The sequence below is a fragment of the Pyrgilauda ruficollis genome, unplaced genomic scaffold (genome assembly GCF_017590135.1).
Source record: "Pyrgilauda ruficollis isolate IOZ18807 unplaced genomic scaffold, ASM1759013v1 scaffold59, whole genome shotgun sequence".
NCBI lineage: Eukaryota > Metazoa > Chordata > Aves > Passeriformes > Passeridae > Pyrgilauda > Pyrgilauda ruficollis.
Window position 1 is genome coordinate 3,511,674 of NW_024527599.1, and position 20,602 is coordinate 3,532,275.

The following is a 20,602-nucleotide window of genomic DNA, read 5'->3' on the forward strand; positions in this document are numbered from 1 at the left end:
CCTTGTGTTCCATGAATTGCCAAATGTACTCTGGGTATCTGTTTGAGACAAGCACAGTTCTTGTAAAACTGTCATGTCAGTAGAGAAAAGAGTTTTTGTTGGTTCTTTTAATAATTCTTTCTGTAAACTCACTGGAAATGTAAGTCTAAAATTCCCAACCCAATTTTTTTAACAATTATTATTTCTTAAACACTAGTGGCAGTTTTGAGAAAGCCACTTGGAGTTGCTGATAACTTTAATGCTACAAGACCTTCTGCTCCCCAGTTGTAAGATCATGTTTCACTATAAAATGCACAAAGTTAAAAATAAAATTTGAGAGGAGCAACACCCTCACTACATGATCCAACCTCCCTAAGCACTTTTAAAATATAGCTGTTCATCTTTAGTGGGACACACAGCAGCCAGTGTGTGATTGTACACAATCACCTCCATGCTCATGCTGCAGAAACCTCCTGTACTTCCATGGAATTTAAATGATATAAAGTAGAGTTATTTTGTTCTTATGCTAACCACTGTGCAGTGCCTACAACTTAAAATATTATCAAGTGGGAAGTAAGGCAGCATCAGTTTTTGTGCTGCTCTGTGGACAAGATGCTGCACCTTTGTGTGATCAAGTTATCATCTAAATCCTATTTCATTTCAGCAACAGATTGCTCGTCCCTCTCAAGAAGAAAAGGTAGAAGAAAAGGTAGAAGAGGAAAAATCAGACAAATCAGAAAAAAAAGAGGAGGAAAAGAAAGATGAGGAGGAGAAGGATGAGAAGGAGGAATCTAAGTAAGTGTGTATGTGCTGAAATGCATGAATTCACCCTAGATTGCAGGTTTTGGCAAAGATCGGGATTTGCATTAGCAGGCCAGTGAAATCTGGACTAGAAACTATTTCTTTTGTGTATGAAACAATTTTTTTGGACATACAAATTTCTCTGTCTTGCTGAGCTAATCAGATCAATGGAAAAAGTAATGGGATTATTATTTTGCACATGTAATAATTTCCATATCTTGTTGGTTTGGGCTTTTCTCATAGGTTCTATCACACATGGAGTGTTCTTGTTTTCTTTAAAGTTGGCAAAATCATGTGTCTGTGTTACTGTCTGGCAATTGGAAGTTGTGGGCAATAAGTGAATTCTGTTTCACTAAAGGCATCTTTTGAGTTCGTGGAGTTTTGTTTGTGGGGTTTGGAGGTTTTTTGTCCATTGATATTCAGGAATGTCTGCTCACAATTGCTCTCTGAATATGACTGAATTATATTTTACCTATTCCCAGAGACAATACCAAAGAAAAGGACAAAACTGAAGTTGCACCAGAGGAAACAGAGGAAAGGGAGCAGGCAGCTCCTCGGGGCCGAAAAACTGCCAACAGCCAAGGTCGGCGTAAGGGCAGAATCACCAGATCAATGACAAATGAAGCTGCACAGGCAAATGCTGCTGCAGCTGCAGCCACTGAAGAGCCACCACCACCTCTGCCACCCCCTCCAGAACCTTGTGAGTAGCATTTACAGCACTCCCAGGGACCCAGCTGGTCGTAGGTTCCTCACTGACACGGGGCTGTTTCCAGGCATGCAGTGCACTTCTGTTTTCCTGTTTAATATTCCAGCTTTATTCTTAGCCCTGCTTATAATTTTGTGACTGTGTGGAACTGCTAAACTTCACAAGTGTAACTTCATGAATAGTGCAATCAGCTGACTGTTAGAGTGATGTGAGGGGAGAAAAGGCAGCTCAGCCCTTGTGTGATAACACCTTTTCTCCCTGGGCAGGTTCATGGTGGGGCTGCAGAGATCCAGGTGCCTGTGACACAGATTCACTTACAGGCTGCAGCTCCCTGAGGATGCTGTTAAATAATTGGCCTGATATTTGAGTACTTCAGGGAGTTTCATAAGCTGAAATAGATCTTGGCAAGTCGTTGTTTCTGCATTAGATGGAAATAGGCTTTTTTAAAATGAAATGTTATTTTCTTGGCTGGTATGGTTAAAAAAGACAACGCAGTCTCTGAGTGTATTTTGGAAAAGGCTGACCTACTTTGTGTTGATGCAGAAATACCAGAATATCTTGTGGCTGGTAAATAATTATCCAGGATGGCAGGGCAGGTTGTGTTTTTTTCTTGCAGTGCTCTGCTGTGGCAAATTTTGTTGCTCCTCATGCTTCAGCTGGGTAGTTACAGGCAGCTGCTATTCTAGAGCTTGTAACAACTCTTCTGTTCTCAGATATTCTGCCTATAAAGAACAGAATAAGTGAGCACATCAGGTCTTGTATAACTGTAAACAACAGAGATTGTGAGAAACATTCTTGCTCCATTGATACAGTGCGTTTTTATAAGTCTGAAGCAATAGTGAGTTTTACTTTTGTTTTGCTTTATTTTTAAACCATTTTTGCAGGGTTTTCTGAAAAACCCAAAATAGTTTTTCAGTGGATCAGATACTTTTGTGGTTTGTTAATGGAAGCTGTTGCGGGGTCTTTGTTATGTGCTGTGTGTAATGGCAGATTTTATGGCAGGGAAATGGAGGCTGGTGCAGCTCAGTGCTGTTCAGAAATTTAAACAGGATGATACAAAATCCAGAGGAGAGAATGAAAAGCACTTTGCACAATCATATACTTAATTTCCAGCTTACTTTTACTTACTGGGTTTTTTTTGTTTTCTTTGCTTTTTGTCCATTTATCCAGTTGGAGACTCAGTTAATACAGGAACAGTAGATTTCTTGACACCCACTAACCAATAAATAACCATTCCAGCAGTGAGACAGCACTGAACTAGCCTAGAGGATGTTGGATTGCTGCTTTTAGTAGCTGATGGTAATTACTGGCATTTAAAATAAAATTTTAGTGATAAATGCATCTAAATTTCTTACAAATCTTCCTTGACAGACAGCTAATCCCAGTTTTGTAGGCAGAATAGTTTTGAACAGTCTTCTCTGCTGAGTTTTTGGTGGTTCCTTCTGTATCTCTGACTTGGTTTAATGGAGATTGACTGCTTCCCTCTGACAAGAGAGCTTTCCCCAGTGGCTTGAGCAAGCCATAATGTAAATAGATTTCTTGACTATGGGATGCATAATTGGTGCCATGATAATGAATCCTGGTCTTTTCTCTGCTCAGTGTCTTTGTTTCTCTTTCAGCTTCTACAGAGCCTGTGGAGACATCCCGCTGGACAGAAGAAGAAATGGAAGTTGCTAAGAAAGGTAAACCTTGTAAATTCTTTAACTTCCTTCTGGATGCTTGCATTTACAAAATTTCAAAGATTTACTGAATCACTGTATATATTTTCTGTGACTTTTGCCAACACTATGCTGATTTTGAAAATTGCTGTTGGTTTTTTTTGTAAAAAAAGGAAAAGCAAGCAGCTTTAACAGATAAAATAATCTTTTGAGACTTATGTTGACTCTTTTCCTGTGGATTACTTAGAACTCTTTGAACAGCAGTTTTTCTCTGTCTTGCCCATAGGCATTGTTGTTCCATTTATTGAGGTTTGGATAGCTGAGTTATTGATCACAGTAAATATTGGTTCCTTTATGTCTGACCAGGTCTAGTGGAACACGGGCGAAACTGGGCAGCAATTGCCAAAATGGTTGGGACGAAAAGTGAAGCTCAGTGTAAGAATTTCTACTTCAACTACAAAAGGAGACACAACCTGGACAGTCTCCTCCAACAGCACAAACAGAAGGTGAGTGCTGTGGACATTGAATATTTTTCAGGAGAAAACTTGGATCTTTCTGAAGTTATGCATCACACTTCACTAAGGCTGTTTTGCAATCTCCACTGATTCCCTTTTCTACTTGTTTCTGTGTTGTGACATAAATCTCCTAGAAAGGGTGTCTGGTGCTCACTGACCTGTGACAGTAACCACTTCTTGCTTTAAAATGCAAGAGAAGGTTTTGTGCTAGGTAAAACACTTGAGCCTGAAGAGTTCTTCAGTGCTCTGAAAGCCACGTTCCTCACCAGTGCATGAGCAGCTGTAGATGTACAACAGCTCCTTGAAACACGCACAGCTAGCACTGACCTTACCAGAGCAGGAGAGGTGGTAGAAGTCCAGGAACTGAAAGTTTGGGGGCATTGAAAGTAGAATGCTGCGTGTTAGAATCCTCTAAGCTGCAGTGCTGCCCTGGTCTTCTCTCACTGAGGTGGAGAACATCAGTGTCTGTTTGCTGCAATTGTTGTTGTCCCCCAAATATTCCATGAGACCATGGTTTGTTCCCAAACTTGGTTTTGGTCAGGAGCAGCAAAAGTTGGCTGCAGTTGAAAGAGTGTCCCCTTGTGAACGACTGTGCTAAATAGAGATTCTCTGTCCTTCATTTCAACCTCAGATTGGTAGATGGGAATGTGGTAAAAGGCAATAATTGTGAATTTTCAGTACATTGTCTATGCTGTGTCTTCCTCAGTCTTCGCGAAGGCCCCGAGAGGAGCGAGATGTGTCCCAGTGTGAGAGCGTGGCTTCCACTGTGTCAGCTCAGGAGGATGAAGACATTGAAGCATCTAATGAAGAAGAGAACCCAGAAGACAGTGAAGGTAACTTTTCTGGGAAGGAAACTGGTGTGTGCACAGAAAGGAGCCTATGTTTTGTGCTAATTTTATGCTCAGAAAGCTGTGTTCCACTTCATGATGTTGTTGTTGTGGTTCAAATGCTCTTTCAGTTGAGTTTCAGCAATTTGAACTCACTCAAGGGGATGCAGCATTTTTAGAATTTAGCAGCCTAAAGATGTTTGCTGCTTAGTATTTTGAGATGCTTTGATTATGCTGTCATCTGGAGTGTTGAAACAAATTGAATCAAATAAATGTAACCTTTGGTAGTTGGTAGTCTCAGTAAAGCTTCAGACAAGCAAATTCAAGTGGCTTTTTTTTTTTGTTGTTGTTGTGGTTTTATATATATATATTTGTTGGTTGCAACTGCTTATTTATAGACATTCAACATCAGTCAATCTTGGCTGGTCTTTTGTGAGGCAAAAGGCAACAGAATTCATAAACAATGAATGAGAGAAGATGACTAAGTGTTGGGTTTTGAGTAGTTGGTATTTTTTAGTTGCAGTGTTTCTGTAACTCAGCCAATTGCCCATTTCTATAATAAGTCAAAATGCATTGTTTTGCAGATGGGTTGGTTAAAATTGATGGATCCTTATTGCACCCAGTTTTTCAGATTTCATTGATTGAAACTTCACAGCAAAACATTTTTTCCCCAGGTGCTGAAAATAGTTCTGATACAGAAAGTGCTCCATCTCCAACTCCAGCAGAACCTGCTAAACCGACTGAAGAAACTCCACCTGAGCCTGCTGCTCCAAAAGTAACCACTGAGGCTCCAGCAGAGCAGGAATCTGCCATTAAACCTGCAACCAGCACATCTCCCTCCTTACCAGCCCAAAGTGTAACAACAGCTGAAACTCAGAACCCTGAGCCACAGGTCAAGGAAGAAATAAACACTGAGACTGAGGAGCCTATGGAGGTGGACAGTAGAAGCCACTCAGCTGAAGCTAAGCCTGTGATTACTCTTCCAGTTCATACCAAAGTAGAACCTGTAGAGACTGAAATGAGGCTACCAGAGAATATCCAAGTGAAAATAGAGAGTGATACCAAAGAGAGAGAGATGGAGAAACCCAAGGAAAAGTCAGAACCAGAGGAAATGGACTACAGCCTGTCCCAGCAAGTTACTGCAGCCAGACCAGAATCCCATTCAGATAATGACTCCAGTGCCACCTGCAGTGCTGATGAGGAAGTTGATGGAGAACCTGACAGACAGGGGTGAGTAGGGCTTTGAATGGACAGTCTCTGGAGCTGTTTCTCTTTTGGGAATGGCTGACACCACTGAGGGTATCTGAAGTCTTTTCAGTGTTCTGTTGGTGCAGTTCCTGTGTCACCCCAGCGTGGCACTGGAGCCAGTGCCCCCTCCCTCTCAGTGGTTTAATATACACACAGTGCCAGGGATAGATGTTTAAATGTCAAAAGTATCCAGTGTCATGGAGAGTATGTGGGCTTTGGAAGAGTGCAGGTGATGGTGTTTGTGCACTCCCTTGCCTTTTCAAACATCATCTTTCCACAAATGTCTTAGCCCTCCATGTGAAATAATTTTGTTGTAGACTACTGTTTATTTTCTGTGGACTAAATACATGTAGTCCTTCCTATCCTTTGTTTTTTTCCAAAGCACTCTCTACAAAGAAGGTTACATTGATGTAAGTATTGCATACATAAATTTCTGATGTGGGAGATTCTGAGCTCATATTTTGGTATTTCTGTGTAGTAGGAAAATATAGCAGCATATGTGCTGTGGAACAAAACACATGGTTCTGACTTTTCAGCTCTTTGTCCAGTTTGATAATTGTGTTGGTTTTTTGAATTTAAAAGTTGTGGCTGTAGATTTTTTAAGACGTATAAACTTTTTCCTTTTGGTGATATTTTCCCCTTCTGCCTCTTTTTCCAGTATCTTCAGCAGAGAGTCAAAGCCCTCACTGTTAAATCCCACTGGGTCAATCCTGGTATCATCCACAATAAAGCAAGGGCAGATGGACCTGCAACAGCTTCACCACCGAGCTGCTGTCATCCCACCAATGGTATGGGCAATTTCCAGTGCTGTTTGAAGGAGTGTTTGTTGCTTCTATATCTAGTCAGGAAAAAAATTGTTAAACAAATGAAGAAAAATACAATTTGCTTTATTATTGTATTTTTCAGGGGGGAAATAGTTTAAGCACAACCAAGTATAAACCCAATAGCTTAAAACCAGCTGTGGACCTTTTGAAACACCCAGACTGCAGGGGGTAGTTGAGCTCCACAGCTCCTCCAGGAAGTGCCTGTGAGGCTGTCCCTGGCATTGTCCCTTTGCTGTCCCCAGGTTTCCTGCAGCCCCTGCTCTGTCCCCGTGGGCACCCCAGTGAGTGGTTACGCTCTCTACCAGCGGCACATCAAGGCCATGCACGAGTCAGCCCTGCTGGAGGAGCAGCGGCAGCGCCAGGAGCAGCTGGACATGGAATATCGGAGTGCTGTGAGCCCCTGTGGCACCTCCAAGAGCCCCAGTGTGGAGTGGGAAGGTTGGTGTTCCCTCAGCTCTGTTGGGATAACCAACACAGCTTTGTGCTGCCTGATTGGAGGGTGACAGTTTAGTGTGATAAGGAACTGATAATGAGCTGCTCCTTGCTGGAAGGGACCTGCCTGCTCTGCTGCACTTACTCTTGAAGAGCTGCCTTGTAACCCCTTTATATAAAGGCAGAAAACTGGTTCCACTTGGGTCAAACACAAAAATGAGCTGTTCCTACAGAGAAAGATGAACTATGTGGGTGAAAAAAGCAGATTATTCTGTTCTAGGGGAGGCCTTTCCAGAAGCTTAAGGTGAAGGTGGGAGTGTGTACTCCATGCAGTAAAACATTCATCTTAACTGTGCTCATACATGGATACTGAGACTGAAATAAGGCACAAAAGTTTGGTGGAATACTTCTTTTTAATTGCACTGTTTGTACCTGATGGGTGTGTCTGACACGGGGTAGTCCCTTTGTTAAAACTGTGCTGTGAATTGGACCTTTTGACTCCGATTTCTAACCCAGGGTTCTTCTCTTTCTGATAACTTCAACCCTCCCAGGAAAACCAGTGGCCTATATGCCTTATGCTGAGGTCAAGAGAATAGAACAGGAAGCACAAGTGCAAAATCCAGCCACAAGGTCAGCATCGCCCTACAGGTTATCTCCAAGAGAAGTCAATAAAGCCTCTCCCCAGCCTGAGATGAATGCAGCTCGCTACAGTGTCCCTCCAGGTAAAGAGTTGGAGGATTAAATTATTCTCTGAACACTTTGTGAGTTAATAGAAGAAAGATAATTTTCTGTGTGTGTGTGGATAGCTGCTCAGTGTTTTTCTAGCCCAGTGAGGCTGTACTGTGCTATTTCTGTTCACACTGCAATGTTTAATGTACGATTTTCCCCCTCAAGTTCTCCAGCCAGCCCCTCACCAGGTGATAACCAATATTCCTGAAGGAGTTCGCCTGCCCACAACCAGACCCACCAGGCCACCACCACCTCTCATTCCATCCTCCAAAACCAGTGTGCCATCAGAAAAACCTTCCTTCATCATGGGAGGCTCGATCTCACAAGTAAGAGAATTATTGTTTGAAAATCTGTCGTACATCAATTTTTTTTCCCCTTTCTCCAATCTTTAACTTTTTGTACTCAGTTATGGAGTCACAGCATTAACCCTTAAGGCCTATCTGTACATATAATTCTAAAATTACAGGAATTACAGGAGCTTTAGAAATGGAACATTTACTCTCATTTAAGGGCATGGATATCCAGTTTAGGTGATCTGCATCTCCAAACTACCAGTGACACTCCACTCCTGCTGCTCTGAGCTTTGGGACATGGCAGTGGGGCACTGTAGCCTTTCCAGATGGGATCATAGTAGTTTTATCATTCTCCTTTAAAAGAGACATGAGTCCTCATTCCAGAAACAAGAATTAACATCTGTTTGTTGTTTCAGGGAACACCTGGCACATATTTAACATCCCACAGTCAAGCTTCCTATGCCCAAGAAACTGCAAAGCCATCAGTGGGTTCTATATCCCTTGGGCTGCCAAGGCAGCAAGAGTCAGCCAAATCTGGTAAGCAAAGAAAAGCTGACATGTTTATATACAGGCTATTTAATGATCCATAATTAAAGGATATTAAAAAACCTCAACCTTTCTCTCTTTCTTCTCCTCAATAGCTTCTCTGCCCTATATCAAACAAGAAGAATTCTCACCCAGAAGCCAGAATTCCCAACCTGAGGGACTCCTGGTCAGGGCACAACATGAAAGTGTGGTGCGAGGTAAAGAAAGTCACGCAGATTAAAAAACTCTTGTCAGAGCCTGACAAAACCAAGAGAATTAACTGCTCAAGTGTTATTTTAAAGTATTCTATGATTATATAAGTATCATAAGATTACAGGGTTAATTTGTTCCCTGTTTTCCAAGGCATGTGTATTTGTAGCTGGCTCCTCTTGTCTGCATGGCTCACTTAAAAATATTTGTTAGGAGCCATGCCAATTTCAAAATAAAGTTGCCCACTACAGCAAATCCATCAAAAGAAAATAAATTAACTGCTGTGAGTTAATGCTGTAAAATACTTATAGTCTGTAAAAGGCTATGTTAAAAGAGGAAACAGCCTAACTGCCTCATATGCCAGCTGTTAAATTGAAATTTCCCCTGTATTTTAATGTAAACTAACAGTTCTTAATAGAATTTTTAATTATTTCAAATGGAGTGGATTTTTTTATTATCTTATTTATCAGGATGTCTTTATTTTAAATCAGGTACCACAACGATACAGGAGGGGAGTATAACACGAGGAACTCCAACCAATAAAGTTTCAGTTGAGACCATTCCTTCTTTGAGAGGCTCCATAACTCAGGTATTTTAACTTTTACTGCTGGGAAGGCTGTAGCAAAAAAGATCTTAATCTTCAGACTATCATTGTGAATGTATTTGCATGTCTGAAAAAGTAAATTATTATCACAGGGTAGGAACTGCCTTGGGAAAAGAACTTTCAATCCAATCAGATGTTCAAACCCCACTATTGCTGCAGTCAGCATTACCATGATTTCATCTTCATATATATGAGTTTTCAAACCTTTAAGTAATATCAGAGCCTTTGGTAAGCCTAACTGAGGGCAACTTTCCTGAAAATTGCATCACACCTGACTTTAAATATTCAAACCAAGTGTAACCAGTCTTGTGCAGATTCTATTTAAATCCAAGAAGGGAAATTCAGGCCCTTTGTCTTATCGTTTTAAATGCTGCTGTTTTGGTTGGTTTTGCATCCCTTTGTACAGAGAACAATTGCCTTAATTCTTCTTTGAGATGAGAAGGAGAGGTTTCATTGCTTTGGACAGAAATAAACCTAATGCCACCATGTGGTATATGTTATCCTCCCCCCAGATGGTATTTATAGGTTAAATGTTCCAGGCTGTAAAATACACTGGTAATATTGTTTAACAAGGTAGCAGAAATTATCTTACTCATATTTAGTTTAAATGTCTATAATAGAGGCAGAAGTTTAAGCCATAAATTGATAAATTAGTTGGTTTTATAGACCTAAAAGTTATTTTGGTTTTGTTGTATTTCCCCTTCACTCCTGCCTGTTCTCTAATGACTCAGAGCCTGTGAATTGATTGCTGTGCTGGGTTTGCTCACAGGGTACCCCAGCTCTGGCCCAGCCCGGCATCGCCGCCGACGCGCTGCTCAAGGGAACCATCACCCGCCTGGCCACCGAGGACAGCAGCCCAGAGAAGTGCAGGGACGAGGCCTCAGCCAAGGGCCATGTCATTTATGAAGGCAAAAGTGGGCATATTCTGTCTTATGATGGTGAGTATTTGTGTGTTCTACCTGATCAAAGTCAGGTTCTGCTTTGATAACCCATGGCTGAAGTGTTTCTGCTTCCAAGCAGATGCATGTTTAAAATACAGTTCAACTATTCCTTTGCCATTTATTTCCTATCTGTCATTGAACTGTATTATGAAAATGTAAATAACCAGGTTTAAAATGACCTGTATTAAAATAAAAATAAATGCCTCATGTAACTTTAAAGTTCAGTTGAAATATTGATAAATGAGTAACTTAACAAGTAACTTTTTGACAAACTATAAAGGCTCTTTTTAAGATTGATATTTAATATTATGATATTATATTGAAGTTGAGTTGTTTAAATATTAATGACTTGTGGTCTCATGAATGTAATATTCATGTGTCCTTTTTTGTTGTCCACATTTCCTGACCACACTCTTGTACATTTTGCCAGCTATAAAAAATGTCCGTGAAGGAACAAGGAGTCCAAGAACTGCTCATGAAATTGGTTTAAAGAGAACCTATGATACAATGGAAGGAAATATAAAGCAGGGGATGTCACTGAGGGAGTCTCCAGGGTCTGCACCATTGGAAGGTAAAACCAGCTGCTTGCAAGATGTTTTATCTTTTATCCATTGATGTAAGAGCATTTAGTGTTATCTTAGGGTGCAGACTAAGAGAAGTTAGATTTAAATCACACTAATGACCAAATCCATGCAATAACACTGCAGTTAGAGCATGCTGGAAACAGGACTGGAGTAGCTCCCAGTTTTCTTTTCTGTTTTACCACAACTGCTGCTACTGCAGGTGGCACTTCTGCTCTCAGCACATCTGACAGATGTCCCTGGCTCTCCACAATCCCAGTGGTCCTGTGGAGCTCAAACACTGGGTCACACCAGCACAGCCTCTGCCACACCCTTTAGTTAAATATTGGTATCACACTGCCCTGACCTTTTGCATTCCTTCAAGAAACCTCTTTGAACTGCAGGATCCTGCTTCAGGGCATCCCTAGTGCTGTGGTGTTTTAATAAACTGTAATCAAACAATGCCTGCAGAGGCCAAGGCAGGTCATTATATAACTTTTCTGATTATTTTGTAAAAATACAAACACAAGAAAATGTTTCCTGCCTCAACTATGGAACCTGGCTCATTAAAAGCATTTTGTCCCATTTTTGGGTAGCCCTTAGAGACTATTTTGTGGACATGTCCATCAGATGGAATGTGAGGTTTGTACACTGCACACAGAAATTCAGTGTTGCCTCTAAATTGCTGATGCATTTGACTCTTTGGGCTCTTTTGGCATCTGAGGAGCTGCTCTGGTACTTCTGTGATTTGTCTCATCAGTGACACATTTTCTGTCTTCAAACTGTGAAAAATTTTAAATGTTTTGAGCACTTTGTTTAGATTCTTACTGTAGACACAGTAAAATCATCTCTTCCCCAATGATTCAGTATGAACTTTGATAATTTGGAGGATGCTGAGGCATATTTCGGGGTTTTTTTTCTTGGTTCCACTTCCCACCATGAACACCTTTCTATCTAGGCAAGGAAAGTGGAGTGTGAGAAAAGCAGTGACTGCTTTTGAAACAAAGGTTAAGCTTAATTATAAAAAACACCTCCTGTTTTCTAAATATGTTAAAACTTGCAACTATGCAATAGCACAAATACTTGAACAGAAAGATTATTTTTTAAGGGCAGGAGGTGTTTATAACATGTTGCTGCAATGCCTGGCATACTGAGGCTTGGCCCTCTGGGCACTGCCAGGGTGCAGATACCATCTCTCATGTAGAAGGAGGAGGGGGTTTGTTGGTTTGGAGGTTGGATTTTTTTAACACTTGTTTCATTCTCTAAATTACCTTCATTTTAATTTTAGGTTTAATCTGCCGAGCGCTGCCTCGGGGTAGCCCACACGCTGAACTAAAGGAGAGAACAGTCTTGTCTGGCTCTATCATGCAAGGTGAGCTATTGCAGGCTTAGAAAGGGGAGCATTAATTAATCCTCAAAAATCTGGATTTCTGAACCTTAAAGCTCTTATTAACTGTGAGAGCTGTGTTAAAGGTGGAGCTTATTTTATGAAAAGTTTTCAGAGCATAAATCAGCAGCTTTTTGATATGCTGTGTTCAAAGCTAGTCTGTAAACACAGATTTTATTTCTTATTGGAAAATAGACTTTTTAATATGAATACTTGGTAATCAGCACTTTTAAAAAATTAACACAAACAATTCTGTAGATGCATTTATTTCTTTTGTTTCAGCACCTGAAATAACACAGGAGGTTTTCTGTAATATATTGTTCAATATTATTTTTGTGATTATTTTTTTAGACTTTGAGTATCTTACCACAGACTACAACAAACCAAAGTTTCACTGTTATATGTAATTAGTTACTCTGCTTATGATAAAAGAGACTTAGCAGCTATTAATACCAGTCATGTGACCCTTTCCTTCTATAAAAGGCACACCAAGAGCAACAGCTGAAAGTTTTGAAGAAGGTTTGAAGTACCCCAAGCAGATCAAGAGAGAGTCTCCTCCCATCAGGACGTTTGAAGGAGCCATCACCAAGGGCAAGCCCTACGATGGGGTCACCACCATAAAGGAGATGGGTCGCTCCATCCATGAGATCCCAAGGCAGGACCTCTTAAGCCAAGAGAGCCGCAAGACTCCTGAAATGGTGCAGACAACCAGGCCAATCATAGAAGGCTCCATATCTCAGGTAAATACAGAAGGCACTGTTACGCTCACACAGGAGTCAATCAGCTCAGGCTGTGCGAGTTTTTCCCACAACATGACCTTAACCTGAACTTTTCCTCCTCTTCAGGGCACACCCATAAAATATGAAAGCAACTCTGGCCAGTCTGCCATCAAACACAATGTAAAATCTTTAATCACTGGACCAAGCAAGCTGCCCCGGGGAATGCCTCAGCTGGAAATGGTGCCAGAAAACGTGAAGGTGGTGGAGCGAGGAAAATACGAAGATGTGAAGACCGGGGATGCCGTGCGGTCCCGTCACACGTCCGTAGTCAGCTCTGGTCCCTCTGTTCTCAGGTCAACCCTTCATGAAACTCCCAAATCACAGCTGAGCCCTGGGATTTATGATGATACAAATGCTCGGAGGACACCTGTGAACTATCAGAGTCCAATGTCCAGGAGTTCACCTATGATGAATAGAGTTAGTGAGGGTAAGTCATTCCTGTCCACAGCAAGACAAATGGTTTTATTATTTGAATTTTTTATGTACTCCTTTCTTCTTTATTTTATTCTAGTGGCTTGTCTCAATTTGGAAGTTGGCTAGATGAATTTTAGAAGGCTGTAAGCTGTTATAAGCTGTTTATAAGAAAATTAAAATCTGCCGTAATAGAAGAGGGAAGTGGGAATGCAATTCAGTCTCAATTTGCATTTGATGATGAATCAATTGAGAGTGGTACCTCCAAGGATAATGTTTTAAGGGCAGAAGCTATTCTTAATTTTAAAATGTCTAGATGAGGAAGATGTTCTGGTGAAGTGTAAACAATCTTAAAGTACAGTTCTTTCAGCAGAAATGTTTTATGATATAAAATATTCTCTGTGCTTTGTTGTATTGCAGTCATTGAAAATGTTCCTTGGGAACCAGTGTATTTTTACAGTTAAATTTTCCACAGCGAAATAGGCATTTTATTAACTTGGGTTTTTCATTGCTTTTAGCTGGAGTATCTTCTGGGAAGTCAGCAAATCATGAAAGGAAGAACACACTCACTCCAACACAAAGGGAGAGTGTGCCAGCAAAATCTCCAGTCCCAGGGGTTGATCCTGTGGTGGCTCACAGTCCTTTTGACCCTCACCACAGAGGAGCAACTCCTGAAGTCTACAGGGGTCACCTCCCTCCCCATTTAGATCCTGCTATGCCATTTCACAGGGCTCTGGATCCTGGTAAATACATTTGTGTTGGCTTTTTTTAGTTTTAGAAATACCATGAGCTTTCATGCACAGAAAGGATACCTTTATAAGGCAGTTATCAAATGGCCAGATATCAGTTATAAGGTTATAAGTATTTATTGCTGTGGTTTGATATCAGTTTAGTGGTGATTTAATATCTAACCAAGATACTTAGTAAATTAGTAGTGTATAATGTTGTACCTTCCCTTCAGAACTGCCAACTTGCTTCTGTTTGGTTAAAAAGTTTACAGTATTTATAGAAAAGTATTCATGGAATGTATTAAAAGCTTTCAAGAAAGCTTTGCAAGGAAGAATGTGGAAGAGGCTGGAGAATTAAAATGTAATTCTTTATAATTATATATAGACATTATATTCTATATAAGTCCTTTGTTCACGACTGATTATTTTCACTGAAGAATTATCAGGTGATATTAAATACAGTGACTTCCTTTTAACCTATCCCTCAGTTTACTTCTGTGAGGTATTTTCTAAGTTCTTTACGTATTTCAGCCTTTTACATTTTCAGAATTTCAGGATTTATAGTTCTATTAAAGTCATCTCTCCAGTCTGGATTGTTCAGCACTTTCAGTGTGCATGCAGTGCAGAAATTCAATAAAACACCAATATTAAAATGCTATTTTCGCTCATTTGGCACCAACTAGAGAGACTCAATAGCACCTCTCATTGAAGCTTTACAAACACCTGAAAGTTTTATTTAATCCAGAATCATCCTGCTTCCTAAATGCCTCCTTTTCCCTCCTCTCACCCTCAGCTGCTGCTGCTTACCTGTTCCAAAGGCAGCTGTCCCCCACGCCGGGGTACCCCAGCCAGTACCAGCTGTACGCCATGGAGAACACGCGCCAGACCATCCTCAACGACTACATCACCTCCCAGCAGATGCAAGTGAACCTCCGGCCCGATGTCACCAGGGGATTGTCCCCCAGGGAGCAAACTTTGGCACTCCCCTATGCAGGAGCACGAGGTGGGCCTGCCTCTCTTTCTGTAATCCTCTTAAAATTGTGTTTTGGCTGTGCCAGCGGTGGTTTGGATGCACTTGTACAAGGCTGTGTGTACAAATGTGTTCATCCTGTAGTGATCATGGATGTCTGACAGCTCATTTGCAAATGGTCTTTTGTGGAAAGGAAAAGCACCTCTATAATCAATATTTTTAAGAAGTCTCTGAGAGTTACTGGTGTTCAAGAGCCAGATTGTTTTCTGCTTGTTTAAATTGATTATTAGAACTGTATTTAGCTCACCATCAAACTTGAGAAAAGAGAATTATATCAAAATGATAATTTCTTCAAAAAGAATATAAAAGCAACAGCCAGAAGTGTAGTGTTTGTGATAACAATGCTGATCATTTTATATTTTGGGTAATACCCAAAATTGCTAAAAGGTGGGATTATTGAATAGAAGTGAAGTGCATTTTTCCAAAGGGCAATTAAAGGGAGTGCTACAAATGCAAATTCTGACTTTGTATGTTCCTAAATTGCTGATTGCCAGATCTAAGAGAGTATAACCAGCTGGAATATAGCTCTACACTTGCCTTATTGTATTTTCTCCACCAAACATTCATTGCTGACTGTGTAGACCACGTCCTGGAGTGGTCATTCTCACATGTGTCATCTCCTGACAGGAATCATTGACCTGAACAATATGGCCCCCACTATATTAGTGCCTCATCCTGGAGGAACCAGCACCCCACCCATGGAAAGAATCACATATATCCCTGGCACCCAGCTTACCTTCCCTCCCAGGCCTTACAACCCTGCTTCTCTGTCACCAGGTAGGAGCTCTCATGGCTTGGTGATGGCTTGAATTGTCTGAAATGCTGAGAGAATTGACCATCTTTATTCAGCTTTCATTAATGCCATCTTTTGATGTTTTCTCAGGAGATGCTTTTTGCGTGCACCTCTCACTTGGATAGCAAAGGGGTTTTGTGATATCCTGTGTAGTTACAGTAGAAGCGCTGTCAAATTCTGAATTTGCCTCATTCTGTCAGGTCTTTATTTGTAGTAATTTGACTGTAATTAACTAACCCTACTTTACATGTGTTGAAGGGTAGAATTGGGGTCTATGAGCTGTGTAGTTTCTAACTGTATAGCCACCACTTTAGTAAAAGGCTTTTGAGCCTTCCACTGTCACTGTATGTTAAACTTTTGTCTTCCTAGATAAGTGGATAGTCTTGAGTGGAATTAAAATGTATTTCGGAAATGCTGCAAGTGTATGGCAAAATATTTAGGCAAGTGTTTACATTGCCATGCTTCACTTAAGTAAATTTTTTTGCTCTTTCATTTTACCTTGTGGACTTTTCAGGACACCCCACACACCTGGCAGCTTCTGCAGCTGCAAATGCTGAAAGGGAACGGGAAAGGGAAAGGGAGAAGGAACGGGAAAGGGAGCGGGAACGTGAACGAGAGCGGGAGAGAGAGCGAGAACGAGAGAGGGAGAGAATCACCTCAGTCCCTGCTGAGCTTTATCTCCGACCAGGTGAGGGCACATGGATACACTTGGATCACTTGTCTTGTACACTGTAACTGCTCATTTTATGCAGGCACTGTTAGCAAATACCATTTACAGTTTGCTTTTACTCTGCACTTCAGAGAGGTTCCTGTTGCCCAGTGGTTCTGGTCGTATTGCAACTTCTGCAGCTTTCTCTCAAAGCAATGTAGCACCTAAAGAGGAGTGAATCCTCATTGTCACTGGCACAGCTTGCATGCCATTTAGTGCATTGTGAACAGATTTAAGTCTTTAATACATACCATCACATCCAGAGTGGTGGAGACAGCTTGGAAGGGATGTGGAGGAGGCAGCATGGATACATAGTCCTGCATTGCTGTAAGAGTATGCAGAGTGGTGGAGACAGCTGGGAAGGGATGTGGAGGTGACAGCATTGATTCACAGTGCCATGCTGTTGTAAGAGTAATCATTTCTTTTGGTTTGTTCCCCTCTACTCTGTCCTGCAGGTGCAGAGCAGCCTGGCAGACCCGGCAGTCACGGATACGTCCGGTCCCCATCCCCCTCTGTCAGAAGCCAGGAAAACATTCTGCAGCAAAGGCCAAGTATATTCCAAGGAACCAATGGGACAAGTGTAATCACACCTTTGGATCCTGCTGCTCAACTACGTATCATGTATGTTTTAGAAGTTAATGTGGCACAGATATCTGTTCTAATATTTCAGCTTATTAAAAAGTGCATTTAGGGTTAAGGGTATTTCACTATATGAAATATAGTAGATTATTGGATATACCAGAGCATTTTCATCAGTGCATTTTGGGTAGAAATTAGTGTCAGAAAAGCTTTGCTTTATTGTGTTCATGGCTCTAGTTCTTTCCATGTGATGTAATTGAGGCTATTCAATGTTTGCCCACAGGCAGCTCACCCCTGGAGCTCCCTCTATCACTCAAGGCTTGCCAGCTTCCCGTTACAACACTGCTGCTGATGCCCTGGCAGCACTCGTGGATGCTGCAGCCTCTGCTCCTCAGATGGAAGTGGCCAAAGCAAAGGAGAACAAGCACGAAGGAACCAGGATAGAAGAGAACATGGGCCGCAGGTCAGCTGTGGTGACTGACCAGCAGCAGATGGAGCAGAAGACCCTGGAGGTAGAAAAGAGGCCTGTGCAGTGCCCCTATACATCTGCAAATTACTCTGGTGGCAAGTCCCAGGGACAGACTTCATCAGTAGTCTATTCAGAGGCTGGTAAAGAGAAAGGACCTCCTCCTAAATCCAGGTACGAGGAAGAGCTGAGAACTCGAGGAAAGACCACAATTACTGCTGCTAACTTCATAGATGTGATCATCACTCGCCAGATTGCTTCAGACAAGGATGCTCGAGATAGGGGCTCTCAAAGTTCAGATTCTTCCAGTAGTTGTACGTATCTTAGTAACTCTCTACTTCTTTGCTGTCTGTCTTAGCCTTTAGGGAAATGATGTGAAATGATTCAGATGTTTAATGATAAAATACTCAGCTCTGCAAAGCAGAAACTTGATAGACAAATAGAGATTTTGCATATAGTTACTCTTGCAAAATCAGAGTTGTTTGCTTTATTCAGATTCCATGTTACAGCATGAATGCAGGATCATAAGAGTAACCTTTTCAGAAGCCAGGAAACTGAAAATTACTTGGTTTATGTTGGAACACTGTTTCATGGAAGTTTTTGTATCATCATGGTTGTGAGAAGGCAACAGTGTTTTGACTCTCATTCGCTGGTGCCATTTTACTGGAAGCACTGGTGTTGCTAAGTATAGGCAACAAAAATTTTCTGTCATATTTACATCTTATTCCACAACCTTTGCTTGATATGCAGTGTCCTCACACCGGTATGAAGCTCCTGGAGATGCCATTGAGGTGATCAGCCCTGCAAATTCACCTGTACCTGCCCAAGAAAAGCTGCAGCCCTATCAACAAGAGACACCCAAACCAAGCCAGGCAGAGAGTAAGTTCATCTACGTGTGGAAATATTCTCACAGCCACCTTTTTTAGATTTGTAAGCACAGAAGTTTCAAACCTTGAAGCATAACAGAGTGACCTTTTCTGTTTCAAGCAGCTGACCCCAACAGGCCGTACGAGGGCCCCATTCACCGCTACAGGACACAACAGGAGCCCCCCTCACCCCAGCAACCTCCACCTCCCTCTTCCCAGGCAGAGGGGATGGCACACGTGCCCAGGACCCATCGGCTCATCACCCTTGCTGATCACATCTGTGTAGGTTTTATAATTATGTCTTTTATTTGAGAGAATTACAAAATATTGTATCTGAATATCTACACTGTGGCCAGTGTCTAACCGAGATCTCTTTTCTATTTCTTTTGGTGACATCCAGCAAATTATCACACAAGACTTTGCTAGAAACCAAGCAGCTTCTCAGGCCTCTTTGCAGCCTCCCACCACTACATTCCAGAATTCCACCCCTGCTCCAACACCTGTTTCTGGCCGGGCAAAGACCTCGAACCGCTACAGCCCCGAGGCGCAGCCACAGCCCGTGCACCACCAGCGGCCAGGGGCCAGAGTGTCCCCTGAGAACCTCTCTGACAAGGCCAGGGGAAGGTAATGCAGGGATTCAGTCTAACTGCAAGTTTAGTTGATGCCCAGATATGATATTGATGTAAGGTAGCGCAGTACTCTTGGTGGAGATTGGAAGTAAAGGCGCTTTTTGATCTTATTTTTAGGCAACGTGTGTCTCCTACTCTTTCATCAATTGCTTGGCTCCATAACATAAGTTATAACTGTCTTCCCTTTGCTACTTCTCTTAATTTCCAGTCTTCAGCGGGCTGAAAATATGTAATAACTTAAAACTTACCACAGTTGTTATGGACAATGCAGTGTCATCTTTTTAAGATCACCAAGCTTACTAAAGCATGTAACATGTAACTACACCTAAGCAGTTATGTAGAAACTGTAAAATTACATTTTAGAGTTAGAGTCAACTACCACTGTACATGCATTGAGAGTAATTATCTGTCTCTGAATCGTGGCTGTAGGCCTGGAAAATCTCCAGAGAGGAGTCATGTCCCCTCAGAGCCCTACGAGCCAATCTCGCCACCTCAGGTCCCGGTTGTACATGAGAAACAGGAAAATGTTCTTTTGCTTTCCCAAAGAACTGAGCCTACTGAACAGAGGTAGGTGTAAAACTGACTTTTAAAAACGTACTTCTGGATCTTTGTGCTGCAAACTGTGTCTTTATTAAAGAGCAGTTCAACTGACATTCCTCTGGTGCCACAGGCAAGTTGTTAATCACTGTCAATCCTTCTGCACTAACATCCAAAACTTGCTATTTGGAAGGTGCTTTGGGAAGGTTGAGGGAAAGGTCACATGTTGGTGCTTTGTCTTAAGTTTCTTGGTGCAAGCAGAGTGTTCTGTGTCACATCTGAGAGGATGTTAGAGTGAAACTCCTCATGGTTGCCAGTTCTGTAAAACTGAAGTGAGCTTTGAGAAAGGTCACAGTTTTTATTAAGTTATTCAGTCTTCTCCTGCCTGGTTGGATTCCTGGATACTCTCCTGGTGGAGAGGAGAGGAACCCAGGCTTCCAGCACTCATGGTGCTGGAGCAGTTAATCACTTGAAATATCACTAAGCTAAGGAGGTTCCAGGAGGAGTGAAGTGGGGAGTCCATGGATGGGGCAGCCCTGTCCCAGTCTGTCAGATCTGCACCACAAAACTGCACAGCACCTTCACGTGCCCCCTGGCAGTGCTGGTGTCTGCAAACCTGTGGGAGATGCACACTGGAGTGGGTGCTCCTGTATTTGCCCTGCTGAGGAAGGAAGAGCACCCAAAGTAGTTATTTAAGCCTCATGCTGGTAAAACTGATTCCAATTTTCTTGGGGTTTTCCACTCTGCAGTTGCTGCAGGGCTGTCACAGTCCATTATGGATGTTAGGTAGATGCAAAGGGATTTCCATGAACATGGCAGGGGATATTGCACTTTTT

The 20,602-nt window shown here is 41.8% G+C and overlaps 1 protein-coding gene across 5 annotated transcripts in view; it reads left to right on the plus strand.

Moving 5' to 3' along the window:
- NCOR1 (nuclear receptor corepressor 1) overlaps window positions 1–20,602 on the plus strand; it is a 53,140-nt gene that overhangs the window by 29,926 nt on the left and 2,612 nt on the right. For 4 of the 5 annotated variants that reach the window (XM_041482876.1, XM_041482875.1, XM_041482877.1 and 1 more), the window contains 28 exons: window positions 644–774; window positions 1,263–1,480; window positions 3,106–3,168; window positions 3,511–3,650; window positions 4,366–4,492; window positions 5,161–5,716; window positions 6,393–6,522; window positions 6,801–6,996; window positions 7,542–7,712; window positions 7,885–8,045; window positions 8,429–8,549; window positions 8,654–8,755; window positions 9,239–9,336; window positions 10,121–10,289; window positions 10,723–10,863; window positions 12,141–12,224; window positions 12,723–12,979; window positions 13,085–13,445; window positions 13,948–14,172; window positions 14,951–15,160; window positions 15,815–15,964; window positions 16,495–16,668; window positions 17,145–17,310; window positions 17,552–18,048; window positions 18,485–18,613; window positions 18,722–18,882; window positions 19,001–19,224; window positions 19,659–19,796. In XM_041482876.1, the coding sequence (XP_041338810.1) occupies window positions 644–774; window positions 1,263–1,480; window positions 3,106–3,168; window positions 3,511–3,650; window positions 4,366–4,492; window positions 5,161–5,716; window positions 6,393–6,522; window positions 6,801–6,996; window positions 7,542–7,712; window positions 7,885–8,045; window positions 8,429–8,549; window positions 8,654–8,755; window positions 9,239–9,336; window positions 10,121–10,289; window positions 10,723–10,863; window positions 12,141–12,224; window positions 12,723–12,979; window positions 13,085–13,445; window positions 13,948–14,172; window positions 14,951–15,160; window positions 15,815–15,964; window positions 16,495–16,668; window positions 17,145–17,310; window positions 17,552–18,048; window positions 18,485–18,613; window positions 18,722–18,882; window positions 19,001–19,224; window positions 19,659–19,796 (5,300 nt within the window). The remainder of the gene's footprint in view (window positions 1–643; window positions 775–1,262; window positions 1,481–3,105; window positions 3,169–3,510; window positions 3,651–4,365; window positions 4,493–5,160; window positions 5,717–6,392; window positions 6,523–6,800; window positions 6,997–7,541; window positions 7,713–7,884; window positions 8,046–8,428; window positions 8,550–8,653; window positions 8,756–9,238; window positions 9,337–10,120; window positions 10,290–10,722; window positions 10,864–12,140; window positions 12,225–12,722; window positions 12,980–13,084; window positions 13,446–13,947; window positions 14,173–14,950; window positions 15,161–15,814; window positions 15,965–16,494; window positions 16,669–17,144; window positions 17,311–17,551; window positions 18,049–18,484; window positions 18,614–18,721; window positions 18,883–19,000; window positions 19,225–19,658; window positions 19,797–20,602) is intronic. The other variant, XM_041482879.1, reaches the window with a different exon arrangement.